General features: G+C 39.3%; 1 protein-coding gene across 2 annotated transcripts in view; it reads left to right on the top strand.

The window, feature by feature from the left end:
- Positions 1-277: 277 nt before the first annotated feature.
- The window catches only part of znf148 (zinc finger protein 148), a 51,903-nt gene continuing 33,111 nt past the window's right edge, over positions 278-19,069 (top strand). Inside the window, exons 1-3 of one of the 2 annotated variants that reach the window (XM_059966365.1) lie at positions 278-593; positions 16,518-16,582; positions 17,229-17,581. In XM_059966365.1, coding sequence (XP_059822348.1) covers positions 17,255-17,581 — 327 coding nt within the window. In that variant the 5' untranslated portion in view covers positions 278-593; positions 16,518-16,582; positions 17,229-17,254. The remainder of the gene's footprint in view (positions 594-16,517; positions 16,583-17,228; positions 17,582-19,069) is intronic. The other variant, XM_059966364.1, reaches the window with a different exon arrangement.

Here is a 19,069-nt window from a genome sequence, read left to right on the forward strand (position 1 = left end):
GACTCGATGGGCCAAATGGCCCAATTCTGCTCCTATATCTTATGGTCTTATGGTCTTATTTTCAAATTGGAAGTGATAATTATTCCAAATTGCACATGTGTTAAATTTAAATCGGAGAAAATAACACAAATAAAAGGGCATAGGAAAGCAAGTTGTAGCTTAATGGGTTATTATTGCAATGGAAGCATCGCTTCCCATATCCCACAGCGCAGATGAGAGGCCTCTATTTGGCTGGGCCGGAGTCTGAAAGGAGCGCATGCGCAAGTGCGGTCTTCGGGCTTTGTGGGTAGCGGCCATCATGAAAGAGTCTGGAAACAGAGCGAGGATAGGGGAGAGAATTTGGAAAGTTAAGCGGAGAGGAGATTTCCGTCGGTAAACGTTCGTGGAGCGAGGCTTGTCACAGGCAACAGTTAAAGCTTTCGCAGCAGCTGAATTCGAAGGATTTGTCGAGTGGCGGAAACCGGTAAACTGTGTCAAGGAACTGCGCTGCTAATACGCATACAGGCCCGAGCTGCCACAAAGGGACTTTTTAAAATATATATATATATATCTAAGGGCTAGCACTGCGCTTTGTTCGGGCTGTTTGAGACACAGTAAGTGCACAGAGTTAGTACAGTGGTCTGTGCAGATCCGTGCGCGGGAATTCTTAATTCATGTGTTTCAAAATGTGACCGTGCTTTCTAAAGCATCCCTAGGTGTTGTGGAACCACAGCAACATTTGTTTGTGATGTCACAATAACCGTTCTCATGACGCAGACCAACCATTTACCCAGAGCTGCAGACCTGAGTGAATGCTTTCCCTCGCCTCCATCCCATCTGCTTATGTGTGATTGTCACGAAGGGCTATAGTCCCCCTTAGTGGCTTCTTGAGTATTAAGAAGTGGATTGGGGCATCTTTTCTACCTGATTACAACTTCCTGTTTATTGAGAAGCAGTTAGCTAGGTTTCTCAGCATCTCCTGTATAACTTTGAAACATCTTAAATGGTTATGTAAAAAGAATCCGAATGTTCAAGAAGTACAGTGTAAAATACTCAGATGGTAGATAGTTTGCTCACAATAAGATATAGGAACAGAAGTAGGCCTTTTGGCCCATTGATTCTGCCCTGCCTTCTCCATGTATCCCTTCATGCCCTGACTAATCAAGAACCTACCAACCTCTGTCTTAAATATACTATATGACTTGGCCTCCATAGCTGCCTGTGGTAGCAAATTCCACAGATTCACCACTCTCTGGCTAAAGAAATTCCTCCTCATCTCTGTTCTAAAAGGACGCCCGCCCCTATATTCTGAGGCTGCGTCCTCACATCCATTCAGTGTTCATAAGGCCAATGTCTAGTGTTTAATAGTTTCAGAGGCTATTGAATGGAAAGATGAGAATACTCTAAGTTTAATGCTCCTCAATAAAGACCTGAACATTTGGCATTCCCTTCAGAACCTATTTGCTCAGTTTTAAAAATATATATATTTTAATTACATTTATATAATGAGGGTGAAAGCAATAAAATAATAGCATGGGAGGAAAGGGGAGGATTGAGTCATGAATTCATAGCAAGTATAATTAAAAGCTTTGGATTGTCTTGATGGATTTGGAAGAAAGTATGAATGATGTAATATGTTAGTATCATTTTAAATGGGTTGCAGAAACAGGAATTTGTGGGTGTTCTCAAACTTTTGTTAGGATGTTGCTGAACATTAAAAAATCCAGATATCATGATGGGTTTATGGTGCAATTGGCTTAATTATAGAATCATTAGAAAATAAAATAAAAATAAGCCTTACTGGCTGGGCCTCTGCTAAGTTCTTGGCATTAGATTTGGCACAAGGAAAGGTAACCTGTTTAGAAAAGGCTGCTAGAAGTATGTGCTCTGACCAGAGGTTACATTGTTATTCCTTGTAACCCTAGGAAACAGATTTAAAATCATTGGCAAAAAAAAGGGAGGGAAAGAGTTTTATCTTGCATGGTACCTCATGGTGGAAATACCTGACTGACAGATGGATATTTATTGTACTTTTGAATTAATTTCAAGAGATGAACTTTGCAGAGGTGTAGTTGTGTGATTGGGACCAAATAGATTGATTTCCATAACAACTGTGAGTCTGAATGGCCTATGCTCGGATCCATCGACTGATTTCCACTTCGCTGCCAAGATTGGATGTAATGTGATGCCCCAGCTAGAAGAAAGGCAGTGATATAATTGAGCATGATTTGGAACTAGCATTCTGATCGGTATTCAGCAACATTCATTATTCCTGATATTGTAATAAATATTACATTAGATTACAGCAATGTTGTACTGTCCAAGTTAACTGTTTCTTGTTACTGAAGTAACAAATTGTATTCCAAAAGAAGATGAAACCAATTGTTTGTAAACTGGCTGGAAGTCTGACAGTGTATAGTTTAGAGTGATTCTAGTTGCTAAATGTTAGGTTCTCAGTCAAAACTATAAGAGGTACATAGATACATGATATTAAATTATTTGTAGAATCCAAGTGAAGTAGTTTTAAAAATAACTTGAAATTATATTCTAAAGTTTGAAAAAATCCTCCCAGTGATATGTTAGATTTGTACTATAGGGGAATACAAAACCAAATTGCATTGCAGCATAAGAGCAGGATCAGGCCATTTTGGCTAATCAGCTTTGTACTACCATTCAATCAAGGCGGATTTATTATCCCTGAACCTCATTCTGTTACCTTTCCCTCATAACCTTTGACACCCTTACTAATCAAGAATCAAAGTTCAAAGTAAATTACCACAAACATGTTACCAGATACAGCCCTGAGATTAATTTTCTCGTGGGCATACTCAATAAATCCAATAACATAATAGGATGAATAAAGACCGTACCAACTGTGCATGCATCCAATGTGTAAAAGACAATAAACCGTTCAAATATAAAGTTAAATAAATAATATAGTAATAAATAAGCATTAAATATTGGGAACATGAGATGAAGAGTCCTTGAAAGTGAGTCCATAGTCTGTGGGAACATTTCAGTGATGGGGCAAGTGAAGTTATCCCTGCTGGTTCAGGAGCCTGGTGGATGAGGTGTAATAATTGATCCTGATGGCAGCAGTGAGAAGGGAGCATAACCTAGGTGGTGGAGGTCTCTGATGATGGATGCTGCTTTCCTGGAAGAGTGCTCCATGTAGATGTACTCAGTGTTAGGGAGAGCTTTGCTCATGGTGGAATGGGCCATAATCCATGACTTTTTGTAGAATTTTCTGTTCAAGTGCATTAGTGTTTCCTTACCAGGCTGTGATGCAGGCAGTCATTATACTCTCCAAAACACATCTATCAACCTTCTCTTTAAATATAACTAAATATTTAAATATAACTAAATAATAACAAACTAAACAGATGGCTGAGATAGCCTCCTCAGCCATCTGTGACAATGAATATGACAAGATTTACCACCCTCTGGCTAAGAAAATTCCTCCTCACCTCTGTTCTAAAGGGACATCCAATTGTAAGACTGTGCCCTCTGGTCCTAGACTCTCCCACTATATTGAATATTTTCTCTAAGTCCACTCTGTCTCAGCCTTTCAACATTCAGTAGGTTTCAGTGAGATTCCCTCCTCTTTATTCTAAACTCCAATGAGTACAGTCCCAAAGCCATGAAAACCCTCTTTGTATATTAACCCTTTCATTCCTGAGATCATTCTCCTGACCCTCTCCAATACCAGCACACCTTTTCTTAGGTAACTGCTCACAGTACTCTCAAGTGTGGTCTGACCAATGCCCTGTAAAGCTTCAGTATTGTACTCTTGCTCTTATATTCTAGTCCTCTGGAAACAAATGCTAACATTGCACTTGCCTTCCTTACCACCAGCTGCAAGTTAACCATTAGGGAATTCTGCATGTGATCTCCCAGATCCCTTTGCACCTCTGAGTTCTGAATTTGCTCCCTGTTTAGAAAATTTATTCCTTCTGCCATACTTCCCTATACTATATTCCATCTGCCACTCCTTTACCCATTCTTCCAATCTGTCTACAAAGTTTGAAGTTAATTTTTTATCAAAGTACATATAGATCACTATATACAATCCTGAGATTCGTGTTCTTGTAGACATACTCAGTAATTCCAAGAAAATTAACAGAGTCAATGAAAGTCCGCACCCAACAGGATGTACATCAACCAGTGTGCACAAGGCAACAAACTGCAAATACAAAGGAAAAAAGTATAATAAATAAACAGTAAACATCAAGACAGTGAGATGATGAGTCCTTGAGTGTGAGTCCATAGGTTGTGGAAGCATTTCAATGATGGGTGAGTGAAGTTATTCCCACTAGTTCAGGAGCCTAATGGTTGAGGGGTAATAACTGTTCCTGAACTTGGTGATGTGGGCCCCGAGACTCTTGTACCTTCTTCCTGATGACAGCAGTGAGAAGAGAGCATAGTCTGGGTGGTGGGAGTCCTTGATGGATACTGCTTTCCTGCTACAGCGCACTGTGTAATGTGCTTAATGGTGGGGAGGGCTTTATCCATGATGGACTGGGCCATAACCACTAGTTTTTGTAGGATTTTCCATCTGAGTCCTTCTGCAGACTCCTGCTTCCTCAGCTCCACCTGCCCCTCCACCTGTCTTTGTATCAATGCAAACTTGGCCACAAAGCCATCATATCTCGCAAACAGCAAAATGCTTCCAGTTAATCAATTTTAATCCTTTCATTTGAGGGATAGGTATTTCCCAACTCATTGAGATAACTTGCCCACTCTTCAAATACAGCGATATTTTACGTACATTTAGGTTTATGTTATATACACCATTTCATTTGATCAAATTCCTAACTGCAGTTTGATAAAACGACTGCATTGTGTGTGTTGCCCCGTTCACTGCTGTGTGTGCCTTCAGCTGTATGAAACACAGCAAAGTTTTACTGTTTCTCCCAACAGTTCATGCACCACACATTGACCTTGTGCTGCTGGTGAATATAGTAACGTATTGGTTAATTATTGAGCAGTTTTGCTCTATTGATCTGGTGGAACATTTGTGTTCTGCCACGAACCTCATTGAAGTTATATTTAAAAACTTAACTATTTTAGTAGTAAAAAGCTGAGTGATGGTGGCTTGATCATTAGAAAAAACAATTTCATTCATTAATATATTTCAGGGAAGGAAATTTGCTATCTTTGCCAGTCTGTCTTGTCAGAACGAACAACATCGGGGCACTTTAATGAGCCTTTTAAGTGTCAACCATGTTGTTTGCTCTCTACTATCTCCTAGCTCAGGGACTAGGTTACTAATATCCGTTCTAAGATGGCGCTGGTAAATCTCAGTGACTTCTGGCTGGTGGCTGATGAAACAAGGAAAATAACTAAGTACCTTGTTAGGCACACTTTTTCTGGTAAATGATCATCATAATGGTTTGTAACTTCCTTTTGGACTTGGAGGCAATTTGATGTGGCAGAGCCGAGATGAAGCAGCGGGCTTGTCACCGAGAGCAAAGCAGACCCAAGGATTGATTAATTTAAGCACCATGCTCTGAATCAGTAAGGTCGGGTACAGGTGACATCGAGGTGGGGTCCAGGACTCAGAACATATTGAGGTGACTGAACCCAATGTTTGAATGACGATTTGAGCACCGGCCCAAATTGAAATGATCAGGGTGGACTTTTTTGTGGACTTCAGTTGAGAATGCTATTACCTTGCATTTATCATTTGCTTGATTTGTTTTATTTTTCTGCACATTGGGTGGTTGATAGTCATTTTTAATGGGCTCTTTTGGGTTTCTTTGTTTTATGGCTGCCTGGAAGGAGGTAAATGTCAAGATTGTATAAAGTATACATACTTTAATAAATCTATTTTGAACTTTAGGGAGAATTCAAGCCTCACTTGAAACATCCAAATCCCGTGCACAGGTTTATAGACTTGTGGCATGGAGACAGAGCCTTCAGTCTGCTGACCAACAGGACTCCATTTACCCTCATTTTATTCTACCAATACAATACAATTTGACACTACACGAGGAACAATTAACGTGCGTGTCTTTGAGAAATTGAGCATCTGAAGGAAACCCAAGTGTCTCAGGAGGAGTGTTGTAAACTGCACACAAACAACATGGGTGATCAGGATTGAGCCTGCTTTATTGGAACAGCTGTATTACCTGTAGCTTGGTGCTGCCCTTTAGCAGAAAAAGTGGCTTTATCTTGCTTATTAAGGTTTTGCCTCTTCAATATTTGGAACAATTTAATAGGCTGCTGAATTAGTTGTTCACCAGGGTACTTGCTTGCAAATGCTGTGTATATCTAATGGAAATATGCTTTGGTAACTTCAGTTCAATTATTGAAGAACTACCTGAATTTGCCATCAAGAACTTAAGAATAAAGTTCAAGTCAGATTTTCACAGATGCTAAGTCAAATTTACTGTTTGGCAGACAACTAGCTTCACATACCACATTTTTGGTTTTGTGTTTGTGGCTTTTTTAGGCAAGAATGTTTCAACCTATAATTTTTTCTGAAAAGCTTTATTTATGGAATTTCAGTTTCCACTGTAGTTAGGTATACACGTTTCAGTGTTTATTTTTAAAGGAAACGCTTCTTGCCGAGTTATCGCTTAATGTCATTAGTTTCTGCTATAGCACTCTATCACAGCTGAGTATCAGGAATCTCATTGAACTGACAGGAATAGTTTTAACTCTTTGAGGTAAAATGGAATCAAATATTGGAAAAGTGGTAGTTCTTGCTGCTTGATTTTTGTAGGGACTTCTGTCCAGATCAATAAAAAGTGCCATCTTTTTTTCCAATGACAGGTTCTAGACTTCTGCCTGCATAGCTATCACTCTGTTGTCTGGCTCTGACTTACTTCTCGAATGCCATCCACCCTATCACTACCATGGATTACAGCTTACCTCAAAGAATTAAATCTTATTTGTTTGGAATGTGAAACAATGACATGTAAATAGTTCACATACCAACCATGAACTAAACACTCTAGTTAAGCTGAATGAATTGTGATTAGCTTCAGCACCATCACCAAAAAGCCCAAACTTGCTAGTCATCTCACTAATGACTTCCTGGATGCTTCTTCAGGTGAAGCAAGTGGAATAGTTGGTCTTTAGTCGAATCAGATGTAATTGTCTTGGGCAGGAGATTCTTGGTGCTGCATTAGATTTGCCTCCTGGGTGGAGGAAAAGCAAATGGATGGCGTAGTAATAGAGGCGGGAGTGTGTTTTACAGTCTATTTTGTCTGTGCTTGTATTTAATAGACTATGCTAAACCTTGGGTCAGATTTCCATAGCTCATAAATCTATTAATGATTGAGGATTTTACTGACATATGGGTAACTTTAACAAGAGAAATTTCACCTCCTCTCAGTGATGTATGTGCCATCCTTTAAACTAAGTTCATCAGCCTGAGGAAACAAATTTCTTGGTATCTAACCCAGGAGCCTCAACAAAAAACTAAATATTTTGCTATTGTCTTGAGTGAATGTAAGGAAATCTTCCTGTTTTCTCATCAACTATATTCCTAATTCAATGAGTTGGTCTAGTGAAACTATTGCTATACCATCCCGAGATTAATATTTATTGAGATATAGCGTGCAAATCATACACTGCCCAGCAACCCCCAATTTAAACCTAGCGTAATCACAGGACAACTTGCAATGACCAATTAACCTGCTAATTGGTATGTCTTTGGACTGTGGAGGAAACTGGAGCACCCGGGGAAACCCACACATTCCATGGGGAGGACTTAAAAGACTCCTTACAGAGGATGTAGGAATTGAACTCTTGATGTTACGAGTGTGAATGGTGTGTTATCAGCTGTGCTACCATGGCGATGTGTCTTTTCATAGTTACGGAGACCAAAACTGCACACAGTATTCCAGGTCTGGTTTTGCCGTTGATTTGTGTAAATAAAATTGAAATACTTTGTAGAAGGAGGGGGAAGGAAGATGTGTATTGAGTTTATTGTGGATTTGGTAATCATAAATTTAATTTCACTTGCTGAGAGATTAAAGAATAGAATTGGGGAAAAATTCAACATTGCTATGCATTTAAATCTTAGTAGAATAAATTGGACTGATAATTCAAATTTATGTTGTCTTATTAGTGAGAGTTTTCAAGTCGCTATTGTCTAAAGTGGCAGAATAGCTCAAATGATTTCCTGTTGGTTTGTCACTCGGTATTCACTTAAGTTGTAGGTTTATGCTATCCTCTTTGAACTGTAATCACCGTGAAGTGGATCTTTACTATATCTGATTAGTTGAAAGCTCTTGCTTTGCAACATCCCTGGTTCCATCCATTATCAGCTTTGCTGAGCTCTCTGCTGTAGTACACAATGTCATTGGTTTTGCAGAATGGGAAGGTATGAGGTAAAAAAAGATGAAAACAACTTAGTTTTAAAAGTATATGACTTGCAACAGTGTTTTCCATCTGTTTTGCTCTTTGGACAAATTTGTAATATTTTCGTTTGCTTCAGTTTAAAATAGGACCTGGGGAGACTTTTTTTCGAATAAACAAAGAAAAACATTTTTTCATGTTAGTAACAATTGATCTGAGCCTATTGATGTTTAATATAAAATTGTGTTTTCTTTATGTTGAATTTGAAATATGCATGAAGAGAAAGTAGCAAATTTATTCAGACTTGAGAGCATCCTTGGGATACATATGAGAGGCAGTACATAACTTGGTGCCTGGGCTTCTAGTTAGCAACGAGCAAAGAAATTTGTGCTTGCCATAATTAAAAATGTAAAGGCATTTCTTGGCCCGAAATGTCGACAGTGCTTCTCCCTATAGATGCTGCCTGGCCTGCTGTGTTCCACCAGCATTTTGTGTGTGTTGTAAGGCATTTCTTTGTCTAACATCTTCACTGATAAAAAAAAAATGCTGTCACTGGAATACAACAACACTTAGTTTGGGGCTGACTGCTTTCCTTTGACCCTCGAATGGATCAAATGGAAGTCAAATATGGGTACGTTGAGTTTCTCTTAAGAGTTTAAAAAATCATATATCGATTGATAACAAGCTTTCAAGTTAGACATTTCTACCACCACTCTTAAGGATATTTTTCTCAATTTAGAGTTTCTTTTACTACAGCAAAAAGTGCACCAATCTCTGACCATAATGCACTTTGAATTTTGTCCTGCGCTATTTAGTCTTCATTATGATTGTTGAGGTTGTAGTTTTTCTGGGATTCATCACAATTTATTCTGCTCATCCTTACAGAGGATTGGAGGGTTGTGGAAATTATAGACCCGTGAGTCTTACTTTAGTGGTTGATAAGTTGATGGAGAAGATCCTAAGAGGCAGGATTTATGAACATTTGGAGAGGTATAATATGATTAGGAACAGTCAGCATAGCTTTGTCAAAGGCAGGTCATGCCTTAAGTGCCTGATTGAATTTTTTGAAGATGTGACTAAGCACATTGATGAAGGAAGAGAAGTAGATGTAGTGTATATGGATTTCAACAAGGCATTTGATAAGGTACCCCATGGAAGGCTTATTGAGAAAGTAAGGAGGCTTGGGATCCAAGGGGACATTGCTTTGTGGATCCAGAACTGGCTTGCTCACAGAAGGCAAAGAGTGGTTGTAGACGGGTTGTATTCTGCATGGATGTCGGTGACCAGTAGTGTGCCTCAGTGATCTGTTTTGGGACCCTTACTCTTCGTGGTTTTTTATCAGTGACCTGGATAAGGAAGTGGAGGGATGGGTTAATAAGTTTGCTGATGACACAAAGGTTGGGTTTTGGTGGATAGCGTGGAGGGCTGCCAGAGGTGGGACATTAATAGGATGCAAAACTGGGCTGAGAAGTGGCAGATGGAGTTCAACCTAGATAAGAGTGAAGTGGTTCATTTTTGTAGGTCAAATATAATGGCAGAATATAGTATTAATGGCAAGGCTGTTGGCAGTGTGGAGGATCAGAGGGATCTTGGGGTCCGAATCCATAGGACGCTCAAAACAGCTGTGCAGGTTGACTCGGTGGTTAAGAAGACATATGGTGTATTGGCCTTCATTAATCGTGGAAAATTGAGTTTAGGAGCCGAGAGGTAATGTTGCAGCTATATAGGACCCTGGTCAGACCCCACTTGGAGTACTGTGCTCAGTTCTGGTCGCCTCACTACAGGAAGGATGTGGAAACCATAGAAAGGGTGCAGAGGAGATCTACAAGGATGTTGCCTGGACTGGGAAGCATGCGTTATGAAAACAGGTTGAGTGAACTCTGCCTTTTCTCCTTGGAGCGATGGAAGAAGTGGGGTGACCTGATAGAGATGTATAAGATGATGAGAAGCATTGATCGTGTGGATAGTCAGAGGCTTTTTCCCAGGGCTGAATTGGCTGCCACAAGAGGACACAGGTTTAAGGTGCTTGGGAGTAGGTACAGAGGAGATGTGAGGGGTAAATTTTTTATGCATAGAGTGGAGAGTGCGTGGAATGGGCTGCTGGCAACTGTAGTAGAGGTGGATACGATAGGGGCTCTTAAGAGACTATTGGATAGGTACATGGAGCTTAGAAAAATAGAGGGCTATGGGTAAGCCTAGTAATTTCTAAGGTAGGGACATGTTTGGCACAACTTTGTGGGCTGAAGGGCCTGTATTGTGCTGTAGGTTTTCTATGTTTCAAGATGGCTTCAGGATGTTTCAGCAATCTTGAGCATTACGTTTTAAGAAATCTGGGCAAAAATAATATTAAGCTGAATGTTAATAGAAGTGATAAAGGCAAGCATTCATTGGATGTCATCTGCTGTGAACAGTCCTACAATATGAGCAAAGTCAAAGTTTGTGCTGGAAGATTACCCCTGGAGGTGTATTGTGTGCTGTGTGTGGCAGAGATGATAGCGAGAATGGAGTGGAAAAAGGATGAATACATGGAGTCAATAACATGCGCACCAGAGTTTGACCCGGGAAAAAGCATGGTTATTACAGTAAGACTTGAAAGAATGCAAGGAGGGCGACAGATCTTCTAAAATACCAGTGAATTCAAGAGCAGCCGTGGCTGGTTTGAATGTTTGAAGAATGTGCAAAACTGCATAATATTTGTCTTGTGGAGGAGGTAGTGTGTGAAGACTGTGGCAATAAAAAGATTTTCCATAGGAGCTGAACCGAATCATAGAGAAAGAGAGCTCCTTATTGTTAACAAGTATTTTGATGAGAATGTTCATCCCACTTGTGCATTAAACTGCCTTGAACATTAAAGGCAGAACAGGATCATAGTAATCATGGACACATTGTCCGTCATCTTAAGCTCCTCTTAATATATCACTTGAAGAACCCATTAAAATAATACTAAAAGGTTAATTGTCTGGGGCAGGGGTTCTCAACCTTTTTCATGCCATGGACCCCTACCATTAACCGAGGTTGGGAACCCCGAGACTAGAGTGTGATGAACTAACAGAAAAAGTAAGATGATGCACTGCGCTTCCTAGGATTATCTCATTGAACAATGATGTGCGAGGGATAACTTGTAGTTCAGATTCTTGCTTGTTGTCAAGAGTGTTCCTCAGCACCTGCTTATCATCAGATAGTATGTTCAGATACGGCCTCTGACAATTGGCTGATGTTTTTCACTGTTCCTCAGGCCCCTCTTTATTATGAGCCATGGACACAGAAGTAGTATTGGAATCTCATGGTGAAGAATTTGCAAATGAAATTCTGTTGGAGCTGAGCAATGGAAGTAATTTAGAACAAGAGGTCATTGCTCAGGAACACAACCAGTATGAAAAGACTTTGGATGAATGTGTGAGAAAATCATTAGTCATTTTTGACACTATCAGTGAAGTACAGTGTGTGGTAGTAAATGCTATACTTAATGCAATAAAAAGTTTTATCAGATAAAAGTGAACACAACACTGTCAAGAATTCCATAGACAAAACTTAAAAGAATTCAAGGAGGCCAATGAATCTGAAATGCTTGACTTGCCGTGGCTGATTTGAATGTTTTAAGAGTGTGGTGGGGGATGTGTGTGGGGGAGGGTAAGAGAACCATCAGTGCTAAAAATTCTATCAATCTTAAATTCTCCACCATCACCATCATCTGAAAACCACTGATTAATTCTACCCTCATCTTTCCTGACACCACCTTGATAGACAAAAGCTGCTCTACTGCTTTACTACAGATTGGGTGCAGGCTAGATTACTCAGTTCCTCTCTCTCTCCCCCTCCCCCACCCACCCCAAGACTATTTTGTTCTTCAATAAGATCTTGGTTGATCTTATTGTGTCCTCAGTTCCATTTCTGCCTACCAACTACTATCCCCCTTTTAACCTCCACATTGGGGATCTGTAAAGAAAATTCCAATTTCACCGGCCTTTGAGGAAGAGTTCCAAAGACATAAACCATAAGACATAGGAGCAGAATTTGGCCCATCAAGTCTTCTCTGCCATTTAATCTTGGCTGATCCAATTTTCCTCACAACCCCAATCTCATTCCTTCTCTCTGTATCGCTTCATGCCCTGACCAATCAAGAATGAATCAACCTCTGCCTTAAATCTACATAAAGACTTGGCCTCCACAGCTGCCTGTGGCAAAGAATTCCACAGATTCACCACTCTCTGACTAAAGAAATTCCTCCTCATCTCTGTTCAAAAAGGATTCCCCTCTATTGTAAGGATGTATCCTCTGGTCTTAGACTCTCCCACCATAGGAAACATCCCATTCACATCCATTCTATCAAGGCCTTTCAACATTCGATAGGTTTCAATGACGTTACCCTTCATTCTTCTGAATTCTAGTGAATACAGGCCCAGAACCATCAAATGCTCTTCATATGACAAACTATTCAATCCTGGAATCATTTTCATGAACCTCCTTTGAACCCTTGGGACTCCTGGGTGAACCTGATCTCATCTGTTTTAAAAGGGAGAATCCTTTTAATTATACAAGAATACCTGCTGGTTCTAGGTTTTCCTTGCAAGAAAACATACTCCCTCTGTCAAGAGATTTTGGGATCTTTGATTTCACTGGTGGGTATGTTTTGTGTGTTTTATGTCTTTCAAATGTTTAAGGGTTTTGCATAAAATTCTTGAACTTGGGAATGCTTTTACATTGAAACTGAAGAGAAAATCCTTTTTTTTGATTTATGAATTATTCTGGAAAGCAATCTTTTCATATATTGCAGAACTAAATATTTTTGTTAAGTAGATGCAGGTAAAGAAGACTTTCGTGTTGATAGGAAGAATGATGATGCAGTTGGTAATGTTCCAGCTAAGTTACTGATTGTTGCTAAGTATTGATATATTGAAGTAGATTGTGTGACCGTTTCATGAGCTGTTTAAATAGGCTTTTTAATTCCGATAACTGAAGTGCTGAAGCAGATTTCTTTAATTTCCAAGTTTTATTAGGTTCTTGGTGCTTCAATTAAGCACCATTTCAAGTGTTAATACTGTTGTCTCATTAATAAAATTGCAGGAGCGAATTTAAAAAAATTTTCATTGCCCGTTTTAATTTTGAGCTTTGTGTCTCTTAGTGTATTTGTTCTGCTTCGCACTAGTGACAAGAGACCTTTATGATCACTTCTGTTGCTGGCTTATTAAATTTTTTTTTCACAAGGGTTATTTCCTCAAATATTTTTTGTTTATGATAGACCACTTGAAGCTGAGCACAAGTATAATTTCAAACTACTTGTATCACGTAGCAATTCAGAGAAAGAAGAAATTAACTTTTATTGAATGTAGTGCTGTAATTGCATAACTTGCAGACGCTTTGAAATAGTTCAACTTAGCTAAAAGTGCTTTGTTGATGATTTTCTGTTGTACTCAGTGTCTGAGTCTTCTCGCTTAAGTGTCCAACAAGAATCAGCCAGCGTTGATGGATTCCTGTTACCCTGATACCGTTTCTCCATGACCGCACTGTCCTGGTGAAACCTCTCTGTGCTCATCATTGACTGCCAGGATTTTCAGGGAAGAAGTCGAAATGGGAATGCAGAAAATGAGTTTTTTGTGACATATTGCACTTCATGGCTTTGTATGTTTGAAGCATGGTGTCAGCCAGCTGCACTAAGTTTGGTGCTCTTAGTTGCCAAAAAAAATTTCAGCAACATCCTTAAGTGCCTTGCATACAATTTTCTTCTGTCCCAGAAGTCCTTCGAATTGCCTGTCATTGATGACCTGATTGATTTGTGGACCAACAAAAATGCCTCCTTAATCTTGGCATCAGTTATTTTGACTTGAACTATGAGCTGAAATAACAAATATAGGCGATTTTTTTAAAAAAATGGTGCATGACAGGGAAATTTCATGGTGATTTTCATGATCAGCAGCCCAAAATCCATAAGGTACACCCAAAAGAATTCAGGAAGCAAATCCTTGTTGTCCAGTGATGTCGATCAGTTTTGCTTATTGTTCAATGAACACGTTTCACTGTCTGAGAAATGGGTCTTTGCACTGACATAATATTTTGTATTGATGCAGACATTTTTCTCTACATTAAATGTTTATGATGATAAAATGACTTGTCAGGTCATGGAAATTTTTTTTATTTCGAGCATAGACTTTAGCAAAAGGCAGAAGTTCTGATGTTAATATCCCACAAAGATCAAAGATTTTTAATCTGTTTCTGGATATTGGTTATTGAGAAGGAGATGCCATCCCAGCAAATTTGGTGCTTGTCTTTTAATGTCAACTTGTTACTCTGACACTGCAACACTTCTCAAGTGTCCTATTCCAAACTGATATTTAAGTGACATAATGGAATGAACAACTATTACATTGCAAGTCCTCATGCAAAATTTTTCAATTTCTTGGGAGGTTTATCTTGAATCGTTTGACTACTGACCACATCAGTCTTTTAGAAATAGATTGTAGTAACTTATTTTGATTTGACTATAGTTGATGAATGGGTTCAATTTGTGGCTTAACTTTGTACATAAGTTGGTTGATGGGAGTAGGCAGTTTAGATGGTTTGCCATGGACTAGATGGGCCAAAGGGCCTGTTTCTGCGCTGTACTTTTCTGTTACTATGATTCTATAAGTTAGGAAGAACATAAAGTCACTCTGTGCTAACTTTACAATATTGTGATGAATGGCATGAAAAACACATACGTTTGATCAGAATGAATCTCTGAAGGGGAAGAGAGGAAATTAGTTCTGCCATTTGCAGGAATGCATATATATACTGTGTTGGACATTTGAAATTTATTAGATACTGCGTGGAATAGGCACTTCGAACGACGCCACCCAAAAAACCTCCAATTTAACCCTAGCCTAATCATGGGCCAATTTACTAAGATCAATTGACTTACTAATGGGGATGACTTTGGAATGTGGGAGGAAACTGGCACACCTAGAGGAAATGCACAGCTTCCCTGGGGAGGACGTACGGACCCCTTATAAATGATGCCAGAATTGAACTCTGAACTCCGATGTCCCAAGCTGTAATAGCATTGTGTTAACTGCTATGCTGCCATTGTACCCTGCACCTGTAACTTAATGGCATTACAGGAGCTTGGTTGCATGTATGGATGTCCGTAAGTTGGATATGTGAAACTTGGGGATGGCCTATATGCCTTTTGACTGTTAGATATTGGAAACTGCAAGAACATTACTGACCCTCCTTTCTGGGTCCATTATAGTTTATGCCCTCACCTTTTAGTTGGAAAAAAGGCCAACAAAGGAGAATGTAACTTTACATATAACAAATCCCTTTTGCCCTCAATGTTTGGGAATGTGCTGAACTCACTCTGTTTTTAGCCTTTCCTCCTCACCACTTGGATTGTTGGCAAGACCGCATTCTCTTTATTATTTACATCACGGTACTGAAGTCAAATTTGTTTGTCCCTCGAAAGGACTTCCTCATACACTCCAATTAGAAGTACTTGCCCTAATTCATAATTTTCTGATTTGTTCTGGTGCTGAAACAGTTACATTTATGTTTTTAAAATATTACATTATATTAGTTTTTGCTTCTCTTGATCTCGGATGTGGGCATCTAGTTATTTTCAATGATGTCACTGCACTTTGGTTTTCTGTCCAACTGAATCTAAATTGCAATTGCATCCTGTTCTATGTTGCCTCTGCATATTCTCCTCATTTCTTCGCTGCCAGCATATACATCTTCCCCAATTTTTGTATTCCTCACTGCCCCTGCCACTTAATTTCCATTCAGCCTCCCCTCAAGCTCGACTATGTTGTGTCCCTCGTAAACAAATCAAATTGAACAGTATGCTTACAGATCCTCATAAAAGTGGAAATTTTAATAATGATGCTTTTTACTTGTTCATTAACAAATACAAGAAGTTAAGCTACAAAGTTTAAATTCTTGTGGTCTAAAAATAGTTTGCTAGTAATTTTTTAAAATCAGTAACGTAAATGATGGATCTAGTGAGAAGTTCCAGATGAACAAATAAAAAACAAGATGGAAGAATGCAAATGGTGAGAGATCAGTGATGTAACACACTTCAATGAAAATAATTTTGTGTAGTCAAGTTATAGGATTGCCATCCAAGGCAGAACATTCTTTTGGTTTGCATAACTATACAGTGTAAAACCAACTACTTGAACATGCACCATTTCTATAAATTTCTAAGGAATGTTAAATAATATTTTACTAACTTCTGATAATTATTACTCCAACAGATCATTCAGTGTGCTGATCCAAATTCTGCAACGTAATGGAGGAGAATTTGCACTGGATCAAAATGGTAGGCTTGGCTCCATTACTTAAACCACAAAGAGAAGTAGATTTATTTGTTAGCCAATTGAAAGAACCATCATCATCATCATTGTGTGCCATGTCGTATAATGTGGATGTTCAAGGTCTTTGACCCTGATCACCCACATCAGGTGATGGCAAATCTGAAATGTGTTCTTTCAGTTTTGGGTGGCGGAGTGCAGCTACGTCTCTACCAAAGGAGGTGTAAGGTGCTCCTTCCCTCCGCTAACCTGCAGATCACCCTTGGGCAAGGTGTAGCACCTGCTTAGCCCCCTATCAGGGCTATGTGAAGCCATGGGAGGAGGTGGTGGATAGTCATATGAACAGCTTGTGCATATCAAAAGTCCTGGTTATGCGACCATTGGCACCAGCCAGACATTCTTGGAAGAGAATTGATAATGGCTGGGGTCAATGGTTTGTGTGGCTATTGAAACAATAGCAAAATAAAATGTATGTCATCCGTGGACAGATTGATGTCAATGGTTTTTGTTATTTAAGGGAGATAATTTTTATGTTTTCCAGGATTGCAGAAGAGATTTGCAGAAATTCCTGGATCTTCTCTGCATGTTGTTTATATATCAATTATGTCTAGTTATTAAGTATTTTTTTTCTTATTGCATATTTTTTCTTTACAGATTTAGCAAAACAGTCCCACTGAAGAATGAATATTGAAGATAAACTCGATCGAATTTTTCTTAAATGCAGCAGTATAAATGAAATGCAGTCTTCCAGACCGCAAGTTGTGGTGGGCAGCATTTCCAATCAGCCTTCTGTACATATAGGAGCACAAGAAACGGTATTAGAAGAGAGGGAGATCTCTCATGAAGAAATTCTCCACCAAGAAACTGTTTTACAGGAAAGCGCCCTCCCACAGGAGGAACTTATTTCACATGATGAGCTAATGATCCACGAAGAGACCGTTAAAAATGATGATGATGAACAAGATGGCCATGAACGACTCCCTCAGGAGTTAACATATGAGTTAAATGTGAGTAGGCAGTGTCAGCTGACTTAATTTATCTTTTTTATGTTACCCAAGCAGAATGGCAAAATATATAGCTCAGTTAAACTGCATTCTTTTAGTGGGAGTCAAGATTATATCATTGTTTTTATTGTTCTCTGCTGGACAGATTGTTGGCTAGCCTTCTAAGCCTGATCCAGTCCTAACAAAGCACCAAGAGTTCTTGCATTTCCTTCCAGTAGATGTGGTGAAACCTTTTGGAAGAGGTTTAAGTTTTCAGGTTTTGTTCGAGCATAAGTACAGCACAGTAACAGGCCATTTGGCCCACAATGTTGTGCCAAACCAGCTAAAGAGTAAATCAAAAACATCCATACACTACTCCCTCTTGCCTACACAATGTCGATATCCCTCCATCTTCCTCACATTCATGTGTCCATCTAAACGTTTCTTAAACACCTCTAATGCATTTGCTTCTACCACCATACCATGCAGCACATTCCATGCATCCACCGCTCTCGGAGTAAAGAAATTATCCTTCACATCCCCTTTAAACGTAACCCCTCTCACCTTTCACGCATGCCTTCTGGTATTAGATATTTCAATCCTGGGAAACAGATACCCTCTATCCACTCTGTGCCTCTCATAATCTTGTAAACCTCTATCAGATTGTCTCTTTGCCTCCAACGCTCCAGGAAAAAACATTCCCAATTTTATTCAGCCTCTCATGATAGCATAGGCCCTCTAAACCAAGCAGCATCCTTGTAAACCTCTTCTGCACCCTCTCCAAAGCCCCAACATCGTTCCCAGAGTGGGGCAACCAGAACTGTACGCAATACTCCAGATGTGGCCTAAGTAGAGTTTTATATTAAACACAAAGTACACTGTAGATGCTGTATGCTGCCCGACCTGCTGAGTTCATTCAGTTTTTTGTACGTCTAGAGTTTCATAAAATTGCAAAATAACCTCTTGACTTTTGAACTCAATGACTCAACTAATTAAGCATTTCATAAGCCAACTTAGTCCTGACATTTGTTTGTTGTAAGACACAATTGAATTATTTGTAAGTACAAAGCTCTAAATGCTGTAATTTAGACATTTTGCAACCATCTTGCATGATGAATACGGAATTTTTAAGGATTTTTGCAATGTCATGGCCTCGCTGCTTACCAAAATGCACTAAAATCACAACTCAGTGAGTTAATTGGATATGGCCACAAGGTGCTTTCCAGGGAAAGTGGTAAAACCTGCAAGGAAAGTTATAAAATTATTACTTTCAGTATGTTATTGCTTTCAGAGATGTTATCTCTGAAATTTCAGCCATATATCTTTATAAATTCTGTATTAAATATAGCATTGTGCAAAAGTCTTAGGCGAGGATGTGTGAGACTTTTACACAGTACTATATTTGCCAATGTGATGTGGAGAGTGAGTTTGTATTCTTTGCAGGAGCAAAGGATGTTGGGAATGGTGGGGGTGGAGCGCTGCAGGAGGGGTGTGGGACAGGTGGAGATAAGG

Source organism: Hypanus sabinus, chromosome 4, assembly GCF_030144855.1.
Source record: "Hypanus sabinus isolate sHypSab1 chromosome 4, sHypSab1.hap1, whole genome shotgun sequence".
Lineage (NCBI taxonomy): Eukaryota > Metazoa > Chordata > Chondrichthyes > Myliobatiformes > Dasyatidae > Hypanus > Hypanus sabinus.